Genomic DNA, 19,697 nt, shown 5'->3' on the forward strand with positions numbered 1-19,697 from the left:
TTAAAACTTTGGGAAAATGACTTAATAGAATAATATATTTTTTATTTTATCTTGTTTTTTTGTACACATTCAATCATTATAATCGACTACTCTAGGTTAAGCCGGTAATATGACTTAATATGGTAATATAAATTTTAGTTTATACATATTTAATCCTTAATTTTTTTATATATATTTAGTCTTTATGACTGATTTATTTAGGTTTTGCTTACGACATCGTACGTGGAACAATCATTAATGATGTGTTTTCATAGGTGACTATTCCCTCACTTATATTAGTAATCTAATTCACGAATCAACTGAATAACGTTAGTACCTTAGTTTTCTCAAAGCAAAATATGTCTTTGGCTTCTGTTTCATTTGTGGAGATAATATACAACATTATTCTTTGTCTTAGAAGTACAAGTTCGACATACAACGGTATTCTTTGTCGTAGAAGTACAAGTTCGAGTTGGGAGGAAGTAATCACAAAGAATCTCGTTGTTTGCTATGAGATAGATGAAACTTTTTGCCAAAGTGTTTCATTGTCTTGGAAGTGAAAAATATTTTAGGGTCTTCCTTAAAGTGCAAATCCGAGTTAGGATGCAATTACAAAGAATCTCGTTGTCTGCTACAAAGATAGATGAAACCGAAGTCCAATACATATTCTGCTTAGAAAAAAATTAGGGTACCAACATTATTTGACATATTCGTGAATTAGGTTATGATGGGTTTTGTACAAACAATCTTATGTGTACATGCAACCCTAGATTTGGATCTATGTTTTCTCTATTAGATACACAACTTTATGAACACAAGAAGAACCCTAGCATGTACCTATGCATTTCGAAATTTACATGCTAGAAGGGATTACATACATCTTGTTGTTATATTGTAATAACAACACAAGTCTTCAATATCTTGTCTTGGAAAGCAAGTACCACAACTATAGTACCTCTAATGGCTCACAAACACCACAAGCAAATGGAGAGGCAAGAGAGAGAGAGAGAGGGGGGGGGGGGGAGGGGCTAGAAATCTGCTCTAGGCTTTCTTAGAAACAAGTGACCGATTTCCCTTAGCCAAAGGGTCTTTATATAGGGTATAGATTAGGGTTTTAGTCCTTATCCTTATCCAGTTGCTTTCCCACTAAGCAATCCATAAGATAAGTCTATATTCTTATCCTTGGACAAATTATAGGGCCTTATCCCCTTGAATTCGTCCACGTCTCCCTTAGGGCATCCATTGCCCTAATTTGAAACTATCACATAATTACAATTCAGCCCCAGTAGTTTAATTAATTACATTTGATCACAAATTTAATTCTTAATTAATTATTGACCAATATTAATTAAACAAATATGATTTCTCCTTCAATATATTATTCCTATAATATATTAATAAATCATAATTACCTCTTTCTCTGTTATTTCTCCAGTCAAGTTGCTTTGGTGAAGGCAACCCAAAAAGACCATGCACAACCGGGTCAAGTACTTACCAAAAATGGTTACGGGCTTAGACACTAATCCAACAGTCTCCCACTTGGATAAGTCTAGTAATCACAAATGTAAGTATAACTCGATTAACAATCGTAGCTTTCAAAGACGCTGTCGAACTCTGATCTTATCAGTAACCTGTCATTTAGATAAGGGATCGTACAGTTCTCTATTTTAGATATCGTGTGGACAATCTCATGGAACATAGTCATACTTGTTGTCCAGCAGTTTGTTTCTCGATCTCATATTCATTTCACATAGAAATTAATTAAACACATCAATTCAGTCCTGACCGGGCCCGACACATAAGTCAAATCAAATCATCGAGGGGCCCTGATATTGCTTTTACCCTCTTAGGATAAAAGAAACAGATAAACTTCGACTTATATGCATTTACTACTCACTAATCAATTATACACAACAACACGTTTTATGACATCAATTTACCGATGCAGTTTCGCATTATCAATGTACAATCAATTAGCAACCAATAAACCATGTATCTTGGTTTTAAGACCATATGATATTATCGTCTTGCGATCACTCGAGATAGATTCCATGAACTGATTCCAGTAAGCGCGGGTTTATTCCAATGCTCAAAAACTTATTTATAAGCACTCATGAATGTTGTAACAAACCATTGTTATGTCTAATACCTTTCAGACAATCTACACACCAATTCATGACAGTCTTCATTCATATCTACTTCCAACATATGAACGACTGTGGACCGTTTGAATAATTCGATTATTCTTAATTAACTCAATTATTCAAGAAGTCAAAACATGCAAAGCAAAATAATAGTTAACCAATCAACATAAGACAATAACTATACTAATAAATAATACTCCTTTATTTAATCATCAAATGTCAATTACATTTATCTATTACACGTTTCTTAACTATCTAATCCAAACTAATATCGTCCTTCAACCCAATGCTCCTAGCGTGCTGTAAGTGCTTAACCCTACTCAGTACCTTCGTAAGCGGATCTGCTGGGTTATCCTCTGATGATATCCTATTAACTACAAGGAGTCCTTCTTCTACGCGATGTCTAATAAAGTGATATTTTATGTCGATATGTCGAGATCTACCATGATCCCTTGGTTCCTTGGTCAAGGCAACCGCTCCTTCATTATCACAGAAAATTTCCATAGGCTCCGTTATGGCAGGTACAACTCCAAGGTCTCCAATGAAGTTCTTCAGCCATATTGCCTCCTTCGATGCTTCGCTCGTTGCAATGTACTCTGATTCGCATGTTGAATCAGCTACGGTTTCTTGCTTGGAACTTTTCCAAGTCACTGCTCCTCCATTAAGGGTAAAGACCCAGCCCGACTGTGAACGGTAGTTGTCCCTGTCGGTCTAGAAACTGGCGTCACTATACCCTCGCACCTTTAAGTCATCACCCCCTCCGAGGAATAGAAACCATTCCTTGGTCCTCCGAAGGTACTTAAGGATATTCTTGACTGCGGTCCAATGTGCTATGCGGGGGTTCCCTTGATATATACTGACCATGCTCAAAGAGAAGGCCACATCAGGGCGAGTACAAGTCATAGCATACATGATTGGGCCAAATGCGGAAGCGTAAGGTACTCGGCTCATCTCTGCTATCTCGGCTTCGGTACTCGGACTTTAAGTCTTACTCAACTTTGCATTACTCTGGATCGGTAATTTTCCTTTCTTTGAGTTCTCCATACTAAAACGTTTTAGTACCTTGTCCAAGTAAGTATTCTAACTAAGTCCTATTAGTCTCTTACTTCGGTCTCTCACTATCCTTATTCCTAAAATATAGGAAGCCTCTCTGAGGTCCTTCGTAGCGAAACACTTCCCAAGCTAGGACTTAACTTCCTGCAGTATCGGGATGTTGTTTCCTATGAGTAATCTGTCATCGACATACAATACGAGAAGGCTAACTATACTCCCACTGGCTTTGACATATACACATAATTCATCTTCGCTTCGTACAAATCCAAACTCTTTGACTTTCTCATCAAAGCAAAGATTCCATCTGCGAGATGCTTGTTTAAGTCCATAAATGGACTTCTCGAGCTTGTACACTCTATTGGGATGCTTCGTATCGACAAAACCCTCTGGCTGAGCCATGTAAACATCCTCAGCCAAATTCCCATTAAGGAAAGCGGTTTTGACATCCATTTTCCATATTTCATAATCATGAAATGCAGCAATGGCTAGCATCACCCTAATAGACTTAATTTTCACAATTGGTGAGAAGGTCTCATCATAGTCAACTCTGGGAGTTTGAGTAAATCCCTTCTCAACCAATCGCGCCTTATACGTGTGCACATTACCATCCATGTCCGTCTTCTTCTTGAAGATCCACTTGCACCCAACCATCTTACGTCCGGGCACATTGTCAACCAAATTCCAAACTTGGTTGTCATACATGGACTGAATCTCGCTGTTAATTGCCTCTTTCCATCTCGCAGACGCCGGGCCTGCCATGGCTTCCTTATAGCTGTTAGGTTCATCTAGATTTACTAGTGTACTATCACTAATATATGTGTCCCCTGTGGTAGTAATATGAAAACCATACAACTGGGACTCTAACTCTTTCGGAACATCTAAGAGGTAAGGATTCATCGATCGGTTCAACCGGAGTTTCCTCCTCAGGTTGAGCACCAACGTTAGAGGTTCTTTCATTGCTCGACTCTTGAATCTCTTCAAGATCGATTTGCCTCCCACTGTCTCTTTGGTTTATGAGTTCTCGCTCTCGGAAAATCCCTCTCCTCACAACGAAGACAACATTGTCACTCGGTCTATAAAAGAGATATCCAAAGGATTTCTGCGGGTAGCCGATGAAAATACATCGCTCACTACGAGGTTCGAGCTTGTCATGAGTCTCTCGTCTTACGAAAGCCTCGTAACCCCAAACCTTGGTATGTGCCAATGAGGGAGCTTTCCCTGTCCACATCTCGTGAGGTGTTTTGGTAACCTTCTTTGTAGGGACTAAGTTAAGGATATGGGCGACAGTCTCTAAGACATACCTGCAGAATGAGATAGGTAGTGAAGCACGAATCATCATGGAACGAACCATGTCCAACAAGGTTCGATTATGCCTAAATTTTAGGAACTTATATTGGGGAGGAGGCATATCTCGAAAATCTAGGGTTTGCAAACCCTAGATCTCAAAATCTTGGGCAACAAGGAAAAGGGTTTGAAAACCCTTCTCAAAATTTCGAACACTATGGTTCAAGAACCCTAAAATCGAAATCCTTGCCTCCTAGGGTTTATTGGCCATAAACCCTAAACTGTCAAATTCATACAATTGTATAATTCTAATTGAAAACAATTAAACCATATGCCTTGATACCACTTATGGGTTTTGTACAAACTGTGTGCATGCAACCCTAGATTTGGATCTATGTTTTCTCTATTAGATACACAACTTTATGAACATAAGAAGAACCCTAGCATGTACCTATGTATTTCGAAATTTATATGCTAGAAGGGACTACATGCCTCTTGTTGTTATATTGTAATAACAACACAAGTCTTCAATCTCTTGTCTTGGAAAGCAAGTACCACAAATATAATACCTCTAATGGCTCACAAACACCACAAGTAAATGAAGAGGCAAGAGAAAGAGAGAGAGAGAGGGGGAAGGGCTAGAAATCGGCTCTAGGCTTTATTAGAAACAAGTGACCGATTTCCCTCAGCCAAGGGGTCTTTATATAGGGTAGATATTAGGGTTTTAGTCCTTATCCTTATATAGTTGTTTGCCCACCAAGCAATCCATAAGATAAGTCTATATCTTTATCCTTGGACGAATTCTAGGGCCTTATCCCCTTGAATTCGTCCACATCTCCCTTAGGGCATCCATTGCCCTAATTTACAACTATCACATAATTACAATTCAACCCATGTAGTTTAATTAATTACATTTGATCACAAAATTAATTCTTAATTAATTACTGACCAATATTAAGTAATCAAATATGATTTCTCCTTCAATATATTATTCCTATAATATATTAATAAATCATAATTACCTCTTTCTCTGTTATTTCTCCAGTCAAGTTGCTTTGGTGAAGGCAACCCAAAAAGACCATGCACAACCGGGTCATGGTTACGAGCTTAGACACTAATCCAACAGGTTACTGATATAAACGAGCGACCAACCATCTATGAGAACACCTAGTTAATGATTGTCACACGTAGGATGCTGTGAGCAAAACTTGAAGAAACCAGTCATAATGACTAATTAAGGAGCAAATATGTACAAATTGAAAATTATATTACCTTATTACATGATTTTTTGCAGCTTTACTTGAATTAGCCGATTATAAATATTGAATGTGTAAAAAAAACAAGTTAAATTGTCAAATATGGATAAAAAAAATTCAATGACTAAACATATACAAAATGAATAACACTTTACCCTGCTAAAGCAATTTTTATAAGTGTATGTTTGGTTGGATGAAATGGAATGATAAAAGAATGAAATGGATAATACAATAAAATAGATCATTACTATTCCGTTGTCATGTTTGGTTAGCCTCATTGAATAGATTGCATTATTCATACATGTTTGAAAAACACAAAAGAACAAATGAATGGAATGAAATTAATTGATAATGACAAAAATACCCTCATAAATCACAATACATATAATTTATAGTTTAAATAACATTCCATATAATCAAAATAACAATAGTTTATCGAAACATGAAAAATGCAAAACCCCAAAAAGTAACTATGCATTTATCGTCTAAGCACGGATGTATTTAGTTAGCACGAAAAGTTAAGTCAATTTAATTTCTCTACATATTTGTAAGCAACGTCATAAGCGATTCTTCAAAAGCTCTTCAGATTGTAGAAAGTCTCATGATTTTTTTTAGATGCAATAGATAAGAATTCTGGTTTCGATGGTGTTTTGTTGGATTTATCAAAAATCAATTATCGCAAGAACTAATTAGATAAATAGAGTGAGGTAGGCAGGGTATATTTGTCATTTTATTTCGTAGACGGGAAAGGAACGAAAGAAATACAGGGTACCTTCGCTTCCCCCCAAACGAGCAATTAAAATTCCTTTTCTTTTATTTCTGGCGGGAACTCCGTTTTCATTCACCAATAACAATCGCACTCTAATTTTCTGTCTCGGATACACGAGTTCTTCAAGAAATGCCGCCGAGGAAGAAAGCCGCCTCCGTCACCGGAGGGTCGAAGAAATCAAATCAAGTTCAACAACAATCCTCCGAAAAACCCTCCAAATTTGGCATCCAACATTTCTTCGAACGCCACACTCAAAACTCTCTATCTCAAAACCCACAAAAACAGCAACCCACCGTCGCAAAAGTAGCATCAGTTGATGTCGGGCCGGATCCAGTAAGACTAAACGAACCGGTTGCCAGTACTACTACTGCTGGTAGTTCCGATTCCGGGATAAACCCTAGAAATGATTTGGGTTCGGGGGATGCCAATAAAGAAGGTAACAAAAATGCTTCTCAAAGTACACCTATTGAGGAGCTTATATCGGTTGTTAGGGGTGATGCTAGTGGAAATCAGTTGGAGGTTTCACCCGAGTTCTGCAAATCTGTTTCTCGCAAACGAATAAAGTTTTCCCCTGGGATGGTAAGATTCTAGTAACTCTGCTCTTCAACTCAACACCCTTTGCAAGATTTGCATAGAAGTCTTTCACTTCCATTTTTTTGGGCATTGCAATACCCTATTTACAGACATTTACAATTTTTATTGTTCATTAACCACATTCAGATATGGATCCTCTTTGGTCCTGTATGAACACATAACATTATGAGTGTAGCCTTTTATTGTACAATTCCCGTATCGTTTAGCTTGACACCTGTTTCATTGCATTTCTTCTGCTAAAAGAATTAAGATATATTCAACTCTTTGAAATAAAGGAACTTAAGAATTGGATTTGTTGCTTTGGAATCTTTTGTAGACATCTACACAGATAAAATTTACAAAAAAACATCCATTTGGGGTTGTGATGGGAATGAGCAGTAACATTGATTATGCGGGAAAAAATATATTCCTCATTTACTTTTTTACTTAGTATGTTTTCTTGAATATAACTTGAGATGTGACATGTTTTCTTTGTATTGTCTCATATTATGACAGTTGATAGACCAAAGCCAGGATGATGGAGGTGATGAGGTCACATGGAGGATTTCACCAGTAAATGAGCGACTTCATGCATTAACAAAGAATTTAGTGGATGTGCGAAAAGTATTAGGAGAATCTTCAAGGTTCAACATCATGAAATTCAAACAAAGTTCTGATAACAAGGCATGTGAAATGTTTCTTTGGTGATGACACTTAACTTTTACTAAATTTCTGCCACTTTGTGACATTTCCAAATGTTTGAAATGCAGTTATCTCCTTGTTCAGCAGTCAAGCTAGAAAGGTTTCTTTCTTCTCCTCCTTTGAAAGGGGCTGAAAATTCATTGAAGTTCATAAAAGGGATAAATTTGGAAAAACGTAACCTTGAGCAAGATTTGATTTCATATGGTAGTAATGAGAAAGCAATTGATAAGCATAATGTGGACTTTAGGAGTCCTTTTAAGACTCCACCATCATGCCACGATAAGGTTATCTATCTCTTTTCTTTTTCATGATTCCCTCTCTTCTATTCTTTTACAGTTTTATTCCTTGGCTAATTTTCATGAATGAAATACAGAATGCTGATAGTGTTGATACTAATGGAGAATCAACTCAGTTGGGTTCAAAGCAACACAAAAAGGTTATACTTTTATCTTTAAGCAACCCTGTTTAAACCAATTGTAATATGGTATTATGGTGCTCATGTGTGCTTTGTTTCTTTAGGCATTGCTAGAACTTCTAGATCAAGTAGAAGATGTAATATGTGTTGAAGATCAAGTATGTACAGACACCAAAACTTCATTAAAATCATATCAAAATAAACACAAGAATCGAATACATGTGGAAAGAACAACAATGGGTTCAACAGAAAAGGTCAAGATAGAGCCTTCTAATGTCTATTTTCTTGTCTTTGAGGTATGCTTCACATTTTTATCTACTTATTTTTTTTTTACAATAATAGAAGCCACTGTTGATCTGTTATGTCGCATCATTCTGTATTTTAGGTATCAGAGAAACAGTTTGTTGGATCAAATGGCTCCCAGTGCTCTTCAAAGGTTTGATTCTAAAATATATCTTTTTGTAAATTTGTAATCCATTGTATTATAAATCTATTATAATATATTAATATGTTGTTATTCTCAGGTTTTAAGGCTACTGAATGAGCAATGTGGAGAAGAACGGTCTGTTTGTTTGTCAGATGAGTGGTATAAATTTTATTCTTTGAACATAAAATAGGAAATTTGTTGCTTTTTTTTTTTTTTATTTTTGAATTCGGGTTTTGGATAAATATTTGATATATACTTTTTACAGGTTTTATAGTGTGATAGCACCTGGTGACACTGTACATGTTATTGGTGAATTCAATGATGAGGGAAAATGTGATGTGAATCATGACAAAGGTTATTTAATTGTTCACCCTGATATATTGGTGTCTGGAACTCGGGTAATTTTTATCATTTTCATTATATGATTTATAATTTATATCTTATCTTATTAATCATATTTTATTTCATTATATCTTATCTACCAATAATTGCCATGGTGGCAGGTAGCTGGTAGTTTCAGCTGTCCACGTCGCACTGTTCTTGATGAAAGATTAAAGAGCAATGAACAGTCAGCTGCAGCACTACTTGGGACCTTACTTCATCAACTATTTCAGGTCTTTATAACTTATAATCTCCATTACTTGAAACTGAAATTCCCATTTTGTTTTCATTGCATTTGTGTTTTTAGCTGAATGGAACTTCATTTTTGTGATAGGCTGGACTTGTTAAAGAAACTCCAACCAAAGTGTTCCTTGAGGAGTATGCAAGAATCTTGCTTCAGAAGAATTACGAGAGTTTGTATGCTTGTGGAGGTGAATATCTATTAAAATTCACTGGAATTAGTTTATTCAGAATTGTCAGATATGTAAACTGAACTTCTCTTTTACTGGTGATTGCAGTATATGAAGGTGATGTTCACAAGACCATGATTGAGGCAATCCCAAAGCTATTAAATTGGATCTTACTCTTTCGCGATTCACAGGTGCTAAAAATTTTAATTTTAATTTTGTGTTCCATGTTATGAAATAAGAGCCTTCTTTTAATTGATACATTTTGTACTCATATATTGATGCTATAAACTTGTGTAGGGCCCTATGAATCCTAATGTTGATTTTGGCTCTAGTGATGGAGTTAAGAAGGTGAAAATAACTGAGGTAGGTATCTCATGCAGTCTCATTTGTTTTGTGAATAACTACATTTGTTTATGCATAAGTTGAGATTCAATAGCTTAACCATAGCTGCATTGATTAAGTTAACAAGTTCTTTAAATGCATTTCTTCTGTATTCAGGTTGTTGATATTGAGGAAATGGCATGGGCTCCAAAATACGGGTTGAAAGGAGTCATAGATGCATCTATGCGTGTAAAAGTTACTTCAAAAACTAATGAAACCAGTGATTTCATCATGCCTCTAGAATTCAAAACTGGAAAAGCAACAAATGGACAGGTATTTTTCATCAAGATTCTTTATAAAATATCTTACACCATTTCTGTTGTATCAATTCATTTCTACCTTGTTATAATGCAGGCAGCCATGGAACATAGTGCTCAAGTCATGTTGTACACTCTCCTCATGTCTGAAAGGTGTTCTATATTTATATTATAACAAAATTAGTAATTCTTAACTCTGTGAATTTCTTATATGTTCTTTTTGTTTACTTCCTTTCAGGTACAAAAAGAATATAGATCATGGTCTACTATACTATCTCCACACAGATCAAACACAGGTAAAAAAACATCACATAAAATGTTTCTTAGATTTTTTACCCAAAATGTTTCTCAATTTATTTACTTTTGTAAAGGGAATTTCGGTTAAAAGATCCGACTTAGTGGGGCTAATTATGAGGCGTAATGAACTTGCAAGTGATATTTTGAAAGCATCAATGGTGCAACAGCTTCCACCAATGTTGCAGGTTTTTAGTTATCCATTATCCTATCAATTTTAAAATTATGTGAGGTTTATTTTTTAAGTAAATAAATGGTTTATATGTTTCAGGTCCCAAACATGTGCAAAAGTTGCAGACACCTTAACGCTTGTACAGTCTACCATAAGGTACAGTGTGCTAACATACACCTTACATTTTCTTCACCATTAGCTTAAAATACTTACAGTTTTGAAGTTTTTTAAATGAGTTGTGTTTATATTTTGAAGGCAAATAATGGAAGTGTTGAGGGAAGTGGATTGGGTGATGTTTACACTTCACTTGTGAGCCATTTGACATCTGCTCATTGTATCTTTCTTAAGAAATGGGAAAGGTTGATTGATTTAGAAGCAAATGAACTGGAGGTATAAAATATAAATACAAACAGTTCCTAATTTTATATATATTTTTTTCTTGTTTGAATATGTTTTCCTGTTTTTTATATTTTTGTTATCTTCAGGTTGTGAAGAAAGATATGTGGGGCTCACAAAGTTTGAAAAGTCAACATTCAAGTACATGTCTACCCTCCATTGTTCTTGACACTTCAGATCAAATTCCACTGAAAAACTTCACTCAAGGAAACCGATTTGTTTATCGCTTTGTACGCCATGATGTGAATGATTCAAATCTTTCATCTTCAGGGAATGATTTGGAATGCTCTCTTAAAACTGGGGACTATGTGGTAATTTATATAACTTTACACCTCAACTGTTTCTCCCTTTAACAGAATTAATAAATTAATAACTTCATCTTTACTTGTTCTTAGATCTTGAGCACTGATCCTGAACGTCTTGTGGTTGCAAGAGGTGTCATAATGGACATCACTCACACCAATGTCACTGTATGTCTGTTTATTTCAATACTTTTTAGCTTCTTTTTACAAAAAATAATTTTTTTTTTTAAATGCACAAAACAGGCATCTTTCTCAAAGCGCTTAAGGCTTCCAGGGAGTAGTCCTTCTAGAATCATCCATGATCTTTGTCAAGAGGTTTGGCGGATTGATAAAGATGAATTTACAGCATCATTTGCAACAATGAGGTTCTTAATTATTAATTTCAACTTGCTAACATAAAATGTCTATGTTATCTTATGAATCATGAAGTGTATAATTTTTGACCTTGTATTGTTTGTCTTAAGGTTCAACCTCATTCAAATGTTTCTACAAGATGATAGGAGCTCACACCTTCGAAGCATGATTGTGGATCTTCATGTGAGTATGAAAAATTCTTCAAATTGTATTTTTAGGTATTTTTATTCTCATGTATATTTTGTGTAGGCTCCTCGATATGATGGTGGTTGTATATTCAGTCAAGATCCTGCTGTATCATACATTTGGTCAGAGAAGACTTTGAATGATGATCAACGCAAAGCAATACTAAAGGTTAGGAATCCATCAATAGTTAACTTAGGCAGTATTTGGTTTGAGGGAATGGAATGGTTGATTCCATTGGAATGAAAGAAGCTGTTTGTTTAGTTATGAATTTTGTTTTTTTGTAATTTTTCAGATACTTACTGCTAAGGATTATACACTTATCCTAGGAATGCCAGGCACAGGGAAGACTTCCACCATGGTTCATGCTGTGAAGGCATTGTTGATGAGAGGTGCCACAATTTTGCTCACTTCTTACACAAACTCAGCTGTTGATAATTTACTTATCAAATTAAAATCTCAGGTCTTTTCAAATCCTCAACCATTCTTCAACATTTATACAATTGTTCAAAAACTGAACCTAAATCATCAACTACTACTTACAGGGCATTGATTTTATACGTATTGGTAGAGAAGAAGCTGTGCATGAGGAAATCCGTGGCCATTGCATTAATGGTTGGATTTACTTCAAGATTTCAGAAAAAAAAAAAGAGTCTAACTTGTTTATCAGTTGAATTATATAAATTGAAATTATATTGATCATTTTTACAGCTGCTGATATGCAAAGCACCAAAGATATTAAGGTGAGATTAGATGAAGCCAAAGTGGTTGCAGTTACATGCTTAGGGATTACTAGCCCTTTGCTTTGTGACAAGAAGTTTGATGTATGCATTATGGATGAAGCTGGACAGATCACACTTCCTGTATGTTGCTAATTGTTATATAACTCTTTATGACATTTTCTTTTTGTTATTTTCTTTAAGATTAATGGGATTTTTTTGCTAGGTTTCATTGGGTCCTTTGATGTTTGCATCAATGTTTGTACTAGTGGGAGATCATTATCAATTGCCCCCACTTGTTCAGGTACTTATTTTTTATTTTAGAGTAAATTACATTTTTGGTCCCTAAGTATAGCTGATTTTACAATTTTGATCCCAATTTTTTTTTTCAATTGCAATGTTGGAGGTTTTTGCAATGTTTTTTGGTTCCTGTTCCAAGTAAAATGACTATTTTGTGTATAGCCAATTTTTTGAAATTATGGTCCCAAAATACAGTCATTTTCTTGGAACAAGGACCAAAATTGCAAAAAACCGTTATAATCAGGGACCAAAAATGTAATTTACTCATATAGAATATAACTAAGGGATTTTCTATTCCAGAGTACCGAAGCTAGGGAAAATGGAATGGGTGTTAGTCTCTTTTGCAGACTTTCAGAAGCACATCCCCAAGCCATTTCAGCTTTGCAAAGCCAGGTGTGGTGTTATATTATATTAACTTTATTTTTTTATAGCTTAAAATAATATTTAATTTTTATGTTATTTGATAAATGTATTTGTAATTGCAGTATCGTATGTGTGCACCCATTATGGAGCTATCCAATGCTTTGATATATGGTGATAGGTTACGTTGTGGTTCTCCTGATGTAGCAAATGCAAAACTTGAGTATACAACTTCTACATCTTCTTCTTCTTCATGGCTTAAGAAGGTAATAAAAAAATAACTATGCACTTTTATTTCTTCCTAAATCCTACCCTATTACAGCATTGTAATTGGGTCGAGTTTTTAAAGTACAACTTCTTAATACAAAATAAATATAAAGTAATGAAAGTACAATTCTTACACTTTGATTATTTTTATTTTAGATCTTTGTTTCAAATAACATATAACTTTGAACTTCATTATTAATTTTCAGGTTTTGGATCCAGACAGACAAGTAGTATTCATTAATACAGGTTTGTATAGATAGTCATATTCCCATGATTCTTCATTTTGTTAATTCTCACATTACACGCTGCTTACAAATACTTGTTCATGTTCACAGATCTTTTGCCTGCTTTAGAGGTTAAAGAATTCAAGACAGTAAATAATCCACTTGAAGCATACATAATCACAGAGGTATAAATATAATGCAAATATGTGACACAAAAAAAAATTAATTAAACAAATCTTGTCAATCACAATCAGTATTTTCCATCTGTCTTTTTTGCAGATAACTGTGAATTTGACTTGTCAAGGCATCAAGGGGGAAGATATTGGTGTTATAACTCCTTACAACTCTCAGGCCAACCTCATAAAACAGTATCTTCCAAAATCAGTGGAGATACATACCATTGACAAATACCAGGTAACAAACACATTTTTATATAATAATCTTTTTGGCATCTACTTAAAAGAAAGTCTCATGATTTGTAATTGTATTTCCCATAATGTAGGGAAGGGATAAAGATTGCATATTGGTGTCATTTGTAAGGTCAAGCAATAATCCAAAGAATTGCAAATCTTCACTACTTGGGGATTGGCACAGGATCAATGTGGCCCTTACACGTGCCAAGGTTAGCAATCTACTTTAATTCTTGACACTTGATACTATTTTGTGCATAATTTTATCTTTTGTTTTTAAAGATAAAAGTGTGCATAATTTTAATGGTTATTTATTTATTTGGGTGGCAGAAAAAGCTGATTATGGTTGGGTCATATAGAACACTGTCGTATGTTCCAATACTGAAACTTTTAATGGAGAAAGTAGAAGAATCTTCTTCCTCTTCCTCTTCTTGTTCCATGTTGAATGTAAATAAAATGGACATTGATATAAATATTAACAACCAAAAAGGAGAGTCACAGCTCAAGAGGTGCTCCCAGTTAAGGTGACTGTAGATTATTATTATTATTAATTTTGTATTTTGTACCCATTAATTACACTTGCACTTGTTTGTACAATGGAAACTGGTTAATACAAAATAAATTATCGAGAATATGATGAAAACATTATATTGTTTTTGATCAAATCGGATTTTAGTGCCATGTCTTGACATTATTCATGAAGGAAGGAATCATTACAGTTAGACTCTAAGATTTAAAGCAAAGCTTATAGTGAGAAACATAAACAAACTGGGTTTTCAGAGTGTATGGAAATTAATTTCCTTGAAATCAATCAATCACATTTGACAATTTTGGTTTTTTTTGATGATTAATAAATGAAAAAACTGATTTAAAATTCACTATTAGTGGTAACAAACCAAAATAAGCACAAGTTATTCTGTACAATCCAATCACTCAAATTACCAAAACACGATAAACTAAATACTTTATAAATAAGCACTATCACATACCCCCTAAATTTGTGAACCATATAAATCATGTGCGATCTCTAACTTTTCCTTCACATCTTTATTGTGTGTTTATTATAAGAAAACCCTAACAAAACTTGCATGTTATATCAATGATTTTGAATGAAGTGACCATCCTCTCCATGAAAGTAGTATAGCTACTAGAAGGTGTATGAGGACACCAAGTATCTCGGAAATGATTAGGGTTGTTGTATCATGTTTATTAAAAGAAAACTAATACCGATGAAAAGTATGATGTGCATGTGTGTACTTAAATTAACCGAAGAGTACAAGGAAACAAATAGTTCCAAGGGAAGTCAAATAAGCTTTTCTTGAATAGAGAAAAGTATGATGTGCATGTGTGTACTTAAATTAACCGAAGAGCACAAGGAAACAAATAGTTCCAAGGGAAGTCAAATAGGCTTTTCTTGAATAGAGAAAAGTTTATAAGCAACTAGCAAGACACTACAAGGGTGTGCATAAGCAAGTTACATCGACACATAAACGACCTCTAAGGGGCTACAAAATCTAAAAAATTTACATCTATTTTTTTGACCAGGTTAACTTAAATTTTTGACATACCATTTACTAAATTGCCAAGGTGGTAGCTTCACATCCATCATGCACACATGCCAAAACATCTCTATAATCCCTTGAGATTGTAAAATTATCATAAACCAAACCATCTCTACTCTTCTTATATTCAAATAGGAGTGAAGAGTGGTTAAACGCTGTTAGTTTCACAAATCCCCAATCGTGATCTTTATACAAACTCCAATACGTATTAATCTCAGTAAAATCTGACAAATGCCCCCCTCCTCCACCAACAACAACATGGATTGTTCCTCTCACAGTTCCAGAATAATGAGACGTTTCCAAGTTTACACATTGATTCTACACCAATAAGAATAAGTTAGTAACATTTTTCTTGATTTTTAAAACATAGGGGCTGTTTGATAACCTCTGAATCAGTCATCAAAATTGAGAAACCCTCGATTCTCTAAACTAATAAGAGGTTGGAATCATTCAACACTAAATGGTTCAGTTTTATCAAGCAATTACCTGGTAAATAGGACAAGTTCTTTCATAATTATGAACATGTCCATATAATGCAATGTCCACCTTGTATTTCTGCCACAACTTCTGCAAGTTTGCACGTCCCATGGGCTCTTCAAAGGCACCCGCATTGGCTAACCAGTTGTTGGAAGAATAGCCAAGAACACGATGAGCAGCAAAAATCAGCCATGGCTGTTTTTGCCTGTCAACCGATGCAAAACATTTCTCCAACCATGCATATTGTTCTGAACCCTCTCTCCAATCATGCTCTGAATCCGCTATACAAAAGTGAAACATCCCATAATCTGTTGAGTACCTGTAAACATGATAAAATATCAACAACATTCTTTAAAAATTAAGAACTTAATTGGTTAAGACAATATTTTTACCAAAATTTAGCTCTGTTATCTGCTGGAACATAGTACATGGTCTGGGCAGGCACGCCACATTCCCCACCTGAATCACGCGTGTCATAGAAAGATCCCGAATTGGGAAAATCACGTTCGTGGTTCCCACTGTGTAATAAAAGTGATTTTGTCATTTTATTATTTGTTTGGAAATTAGAAAAAGTAGTTAGAAATAGAAATCCATCCGAACCTCGCAATCATGTATGGCTTTATTGATGAAATGGGTTCGATTTGTGCTATGAACTGATCCCATTGTGAAAGAAATCCATTTGCGTATGACAAATCTCCTATATGGAACACTATATCATAGTTGTCAAGGTCATTGACTAATTCATCTGTAGTAACAAGTGATCCTGGCTGATAAGTGGCATACTCATTTGATCCATCACGTTCTGCCTAATAAAACATAAACTTCAACTTTAGTTGTGATTATGAAATTGTCATATTGAATGATTTTTAAGTGCTAATAATACCTTTCCCATGTCTCCAAATATAATAACACGTTGCAATGAATCTTGTCCTGGATATGGAGATGATTTGAATGTATATGTTTTACTCCAAATAATCGATCCGTTTAAAAGCATATGCCCCATTCTGTAATCGTATCTGAAAAAGTTGACCCAGTCATAAATTTTTATTTTTTGTTTTCTTTTGAGTGCTTAATAAGTGTCTGAATGTAAGTAAAGGTGGCACACATACATTGTGTTTGGCCACAATTCCTTTAAGGAACTAGTGTGGATAAAACCAGGAGCACGCCATCCAATTGTACGTGCAGGTGGACCTACATAGTAGTTAAAAAAAACAAATGTAAATTTTGCAAATTTTAAGGTAAGATGGTCAACTAAGTAGCAATGCATACCACACATGCTGCCACGTGTAAAGGTCAATGTTCCTGCGGAAGAAAGTTGACTTTGACCCTTCCAACCCCACTCTACAACTGGAGTGGCTTCATCAATGTTGTATCCACTGGTCCAAGTTACTGTCATCTGTAACAACCATTAATCATAACACATTGTTTTTGACTTAATGAGCTTAATTGGTTAAGTACTTAATTTAGACAAAATTAATGAGGTCAATGGTTGTCTTTTTTATTTAATTTGGACAAAATAACTTAATGGGTTAAGCCAAAAAAAACATCGCTTAATGTATTAAGACTAAGACACTATTGCTTCACATATTTCCATATCAAACTCCTCTCACGTTAATATTGTTAAAATGTTTTGTGAGAATGTAAGGGTAAAATGGTCATTTAGTATTGTTAAGACAAGAAAGAGGAAATATACCTCATCCCAAGTCTTTCCTTGGGCAAGACGAGGCCATAGAGGGGCCTTGGGGTTTGCAAATGATATGGGATCCGAAACAGCAACCAACTTTGGCTGTAATTAAGATAATATAATTAATTTCATGCATGGATTGAAGAATTTATATAAAATCAATAATTTAGTGGAAATAGTGACTTCACACACATTTTCCAATCCTCCTGTAAATAGTGCAAATGCGAAATCTGCACGTTGATTTATAATCTGGAAGCTTAGTGATGCTTTTCCTGTTTGAATATAATCGAAAGTGGAGTGGTTTGCAAACTTATACTATCACAAAAAAACATACGTCATGTAAATTAAAAGATTACATGTTAACAAACAAATCGCCTTCAAGATTGGAAGTAATTAATTAATACCTTAATTGGGGCTGTACATATGAATGGAGTTTCAGAGGAGCAATATTCTGATTCTGATGAGCTGTCACATCCAGAAAAATCATTCATGTTTGAACAAAATGATGTTAATGGGATTATAGGTGTTAAAAGATAAGATTACTTGAATTTTGCTGGAGAAAAAACTCCAACCCAGTCAGCTTGAGTTGCTTCAGGGTAATCCAGTTCTACATTCACCCATTCAGTATCATCTCCCTATTACCATATCAATTCCAAAAGTTACCCCAAAAAAGAAGGAAACACGGGTGTTTGAAATTATGAAATCAAGATTCAATTCCTGACCTTGAATTAGCAAACTTACAGAAATACATGAGGATAAATGTATAACAATTAGCAAACTTACTTGAATTTTTAATTTATACCTTAGCCCCAAGAAGGGTAGGGTTAACACGAACAGAAGCTGATGCATGGAGAGCAATAATGGCTTTGTGAAGGGCGATCTTGGCGAGTGGTTGTTCAGTAATGGGATTGGGAGCATGAAGTTGATGATCGAGACTACTGCTTACGAGACTAGAGTAAGAGGAAGCATCACAAATTCCATAAACAAAAGCATTTGAAACCAACAAGAAGAGCACAGTGAAGAGATTACTGATTGTTGGCATTTCGTCAAACACTTGGCATGCATACTCTTCAAAATTGAAAGACTTTCTTGTCTATTTATAGCTACTCTTCAAAGCAGGAGACTTTCCTGTCTATTTATAAAGATTAACCATATTTTAAGGCAAAGTTAATGATTCCGTTCAAAATTTTGGGTAGATGCCTTGATGGTTCTAGCTTTCATTGATGGAATTTGTGTTCTTTAGATAATAGTTTGTAATAGTATTTTAATAATAAAAATCAGAACACAATAACCGTCGTAATGATCAAACGATGAAGAAGAAAATGCACATCTAATGATTACAAAAAAAAAAATTATAAACCTTTACAAACCTACTCAAGAAGATTGGATTGTGTTGTCAAAGATCGTGAACCAAATTGTTAAAAGAGCAAGATAAAGAAAATGTACTCCCCTTCATCCAAATTACAAAATTTTCAAAGAAGTTGGCTTATTAGTTGTTCATAACATCACCATGCTTCATGCTACATGCAATATCAAATACAATATTTTATCTTATACTCTCACAGGATCTGTATGAAAATTTTTTATTTTATTTTAAATTACCCTCATTAATTATTTTTATGTATTATATATATATATATATATATATATATATATATATATATATATATATATATATATATATATATATATATATATATATAAGAATGAGAATACAATAAAAATAAACGACTTAGATAAGGTCATTTTATAGGTTTGGACCAACACTTAAACATAAACCCAAACTTTAAAATGATTTTGAGAGAACAAATAGATTGAACTTGTAATTTTGTATATTACATGGACCATTCTCTTAATCTATTCTAAAATGAAAAACTACTTGACATATGGTAAAATATAAGTATACATATTAGTTTTTTATTCAAAAATTATTATAATTTATTAGCCAGAAAACATGCTAAA

At 34.4% G+C, this 19,697-nt stretch overlaps 2 protein-coding genes across 2 annotated transcripts; one reads left to right on the forward strand and one right to left on the reverse strand.

Moving 5' to 3' along the window:
• Positions 1–6,336: 6,336 nt before the first annotated feature.
• Positions 6,337–14,644, forward strand: LOC111891830 (DNA replication ATP-dependent helicase/nuclease JHS1). Its single transcript, XM_023887894.3, has 34 exons — positions 6,337–7,064; positions 7,575–7,742; positions 7,829–8,044; positions 8,134–8,196; positions 8,280–8,471; positions 8,561–8,611; positions 8,700–8,761; positions 8,868–9,000; positions 9,106–9,216; positions 9,318–9,414; positions 9,502–9,584; positions 9,691–9,756; positions 9,892–10,047; positions 10,129–10,184; positions 10,270–10,327; positions 10,403–10,513; positions 10,597–10,653; positions 10,753–10,887; positions 10,983–11,204; positions 11,289–11,363; positions 11,439–11,560; positions 11,660–11,732; positions 11,799–11,903; positions 12,028–12,195; positions 12,278–12,347; positions 12,444–12,595; positions 12,678–12,755; positions 13,052–13,144; positions 13,237–13,377; positions 13,585–13,624; positions 13,714–13,787; positions 13,882–14,016; positions 14,105–14,224; positions 14,343–14,644. The coding sequence occupies exons 1-34, from the start codon at positions 6,615–6,617 to the stop codon at positions 14,538–14,540; spliced, it is 4,131 nt and encodes a 1,376-aa protein (XP_023743662.1). The 5' UTR covers positions 6,337–6,614; the 3' UTR covers positions 14,541–14,644.
• Positions 14,645–15,586: 942 nt separating this feature from the next.
• Positions 15,587–18,777, reverse strand: LOC111891821 (nucleotide pyrophosphatase/phosphodiesterase). The gene is made up of 12 exons (XM_023887885.2): positions 18,538–18,777; positions 18,279–18,370; positions 18,140–18,200; positions 17,928–18,050; positions 17,745–17,837; positions 17,321–17,447; positions 17,161–17,242; positions 16,935–17,067; positions 16,652–16,857; positions 16,444–16,569; positions 16,061–16,370; positions 15,587–15,892 (listed from the first exon to the last, which is right to left on the reverse strand). The coding sequence occupies exons 1-12, from the start codon at positions 18,775–18,777 to the stop codon at positions 15,587–15,589; spliced, it is 1,899 nt and encodes a 632-aa protein (XP_023743653.1).
• Between the last annotated feature and the right edge of the window lie 920 nt (positions 18,778–19,697).

The sequence above is a fragment of the Lactuca sativa genome, chromosome 4 (genome assembly GCF_002870075.4).
Source record: "Lactuca sativa cultivar Salinas chromosome 4, Lsat_Salinas_v11, whole genome shotgun sequence".
NCBI classification, from domain to species: domain Eukaryota; kingdom Viridiplantae; phylum Streptophyta; class Magnoliopsida; order Asterales; family Asteraceae; genus Lactuca; species Lactuca sativa.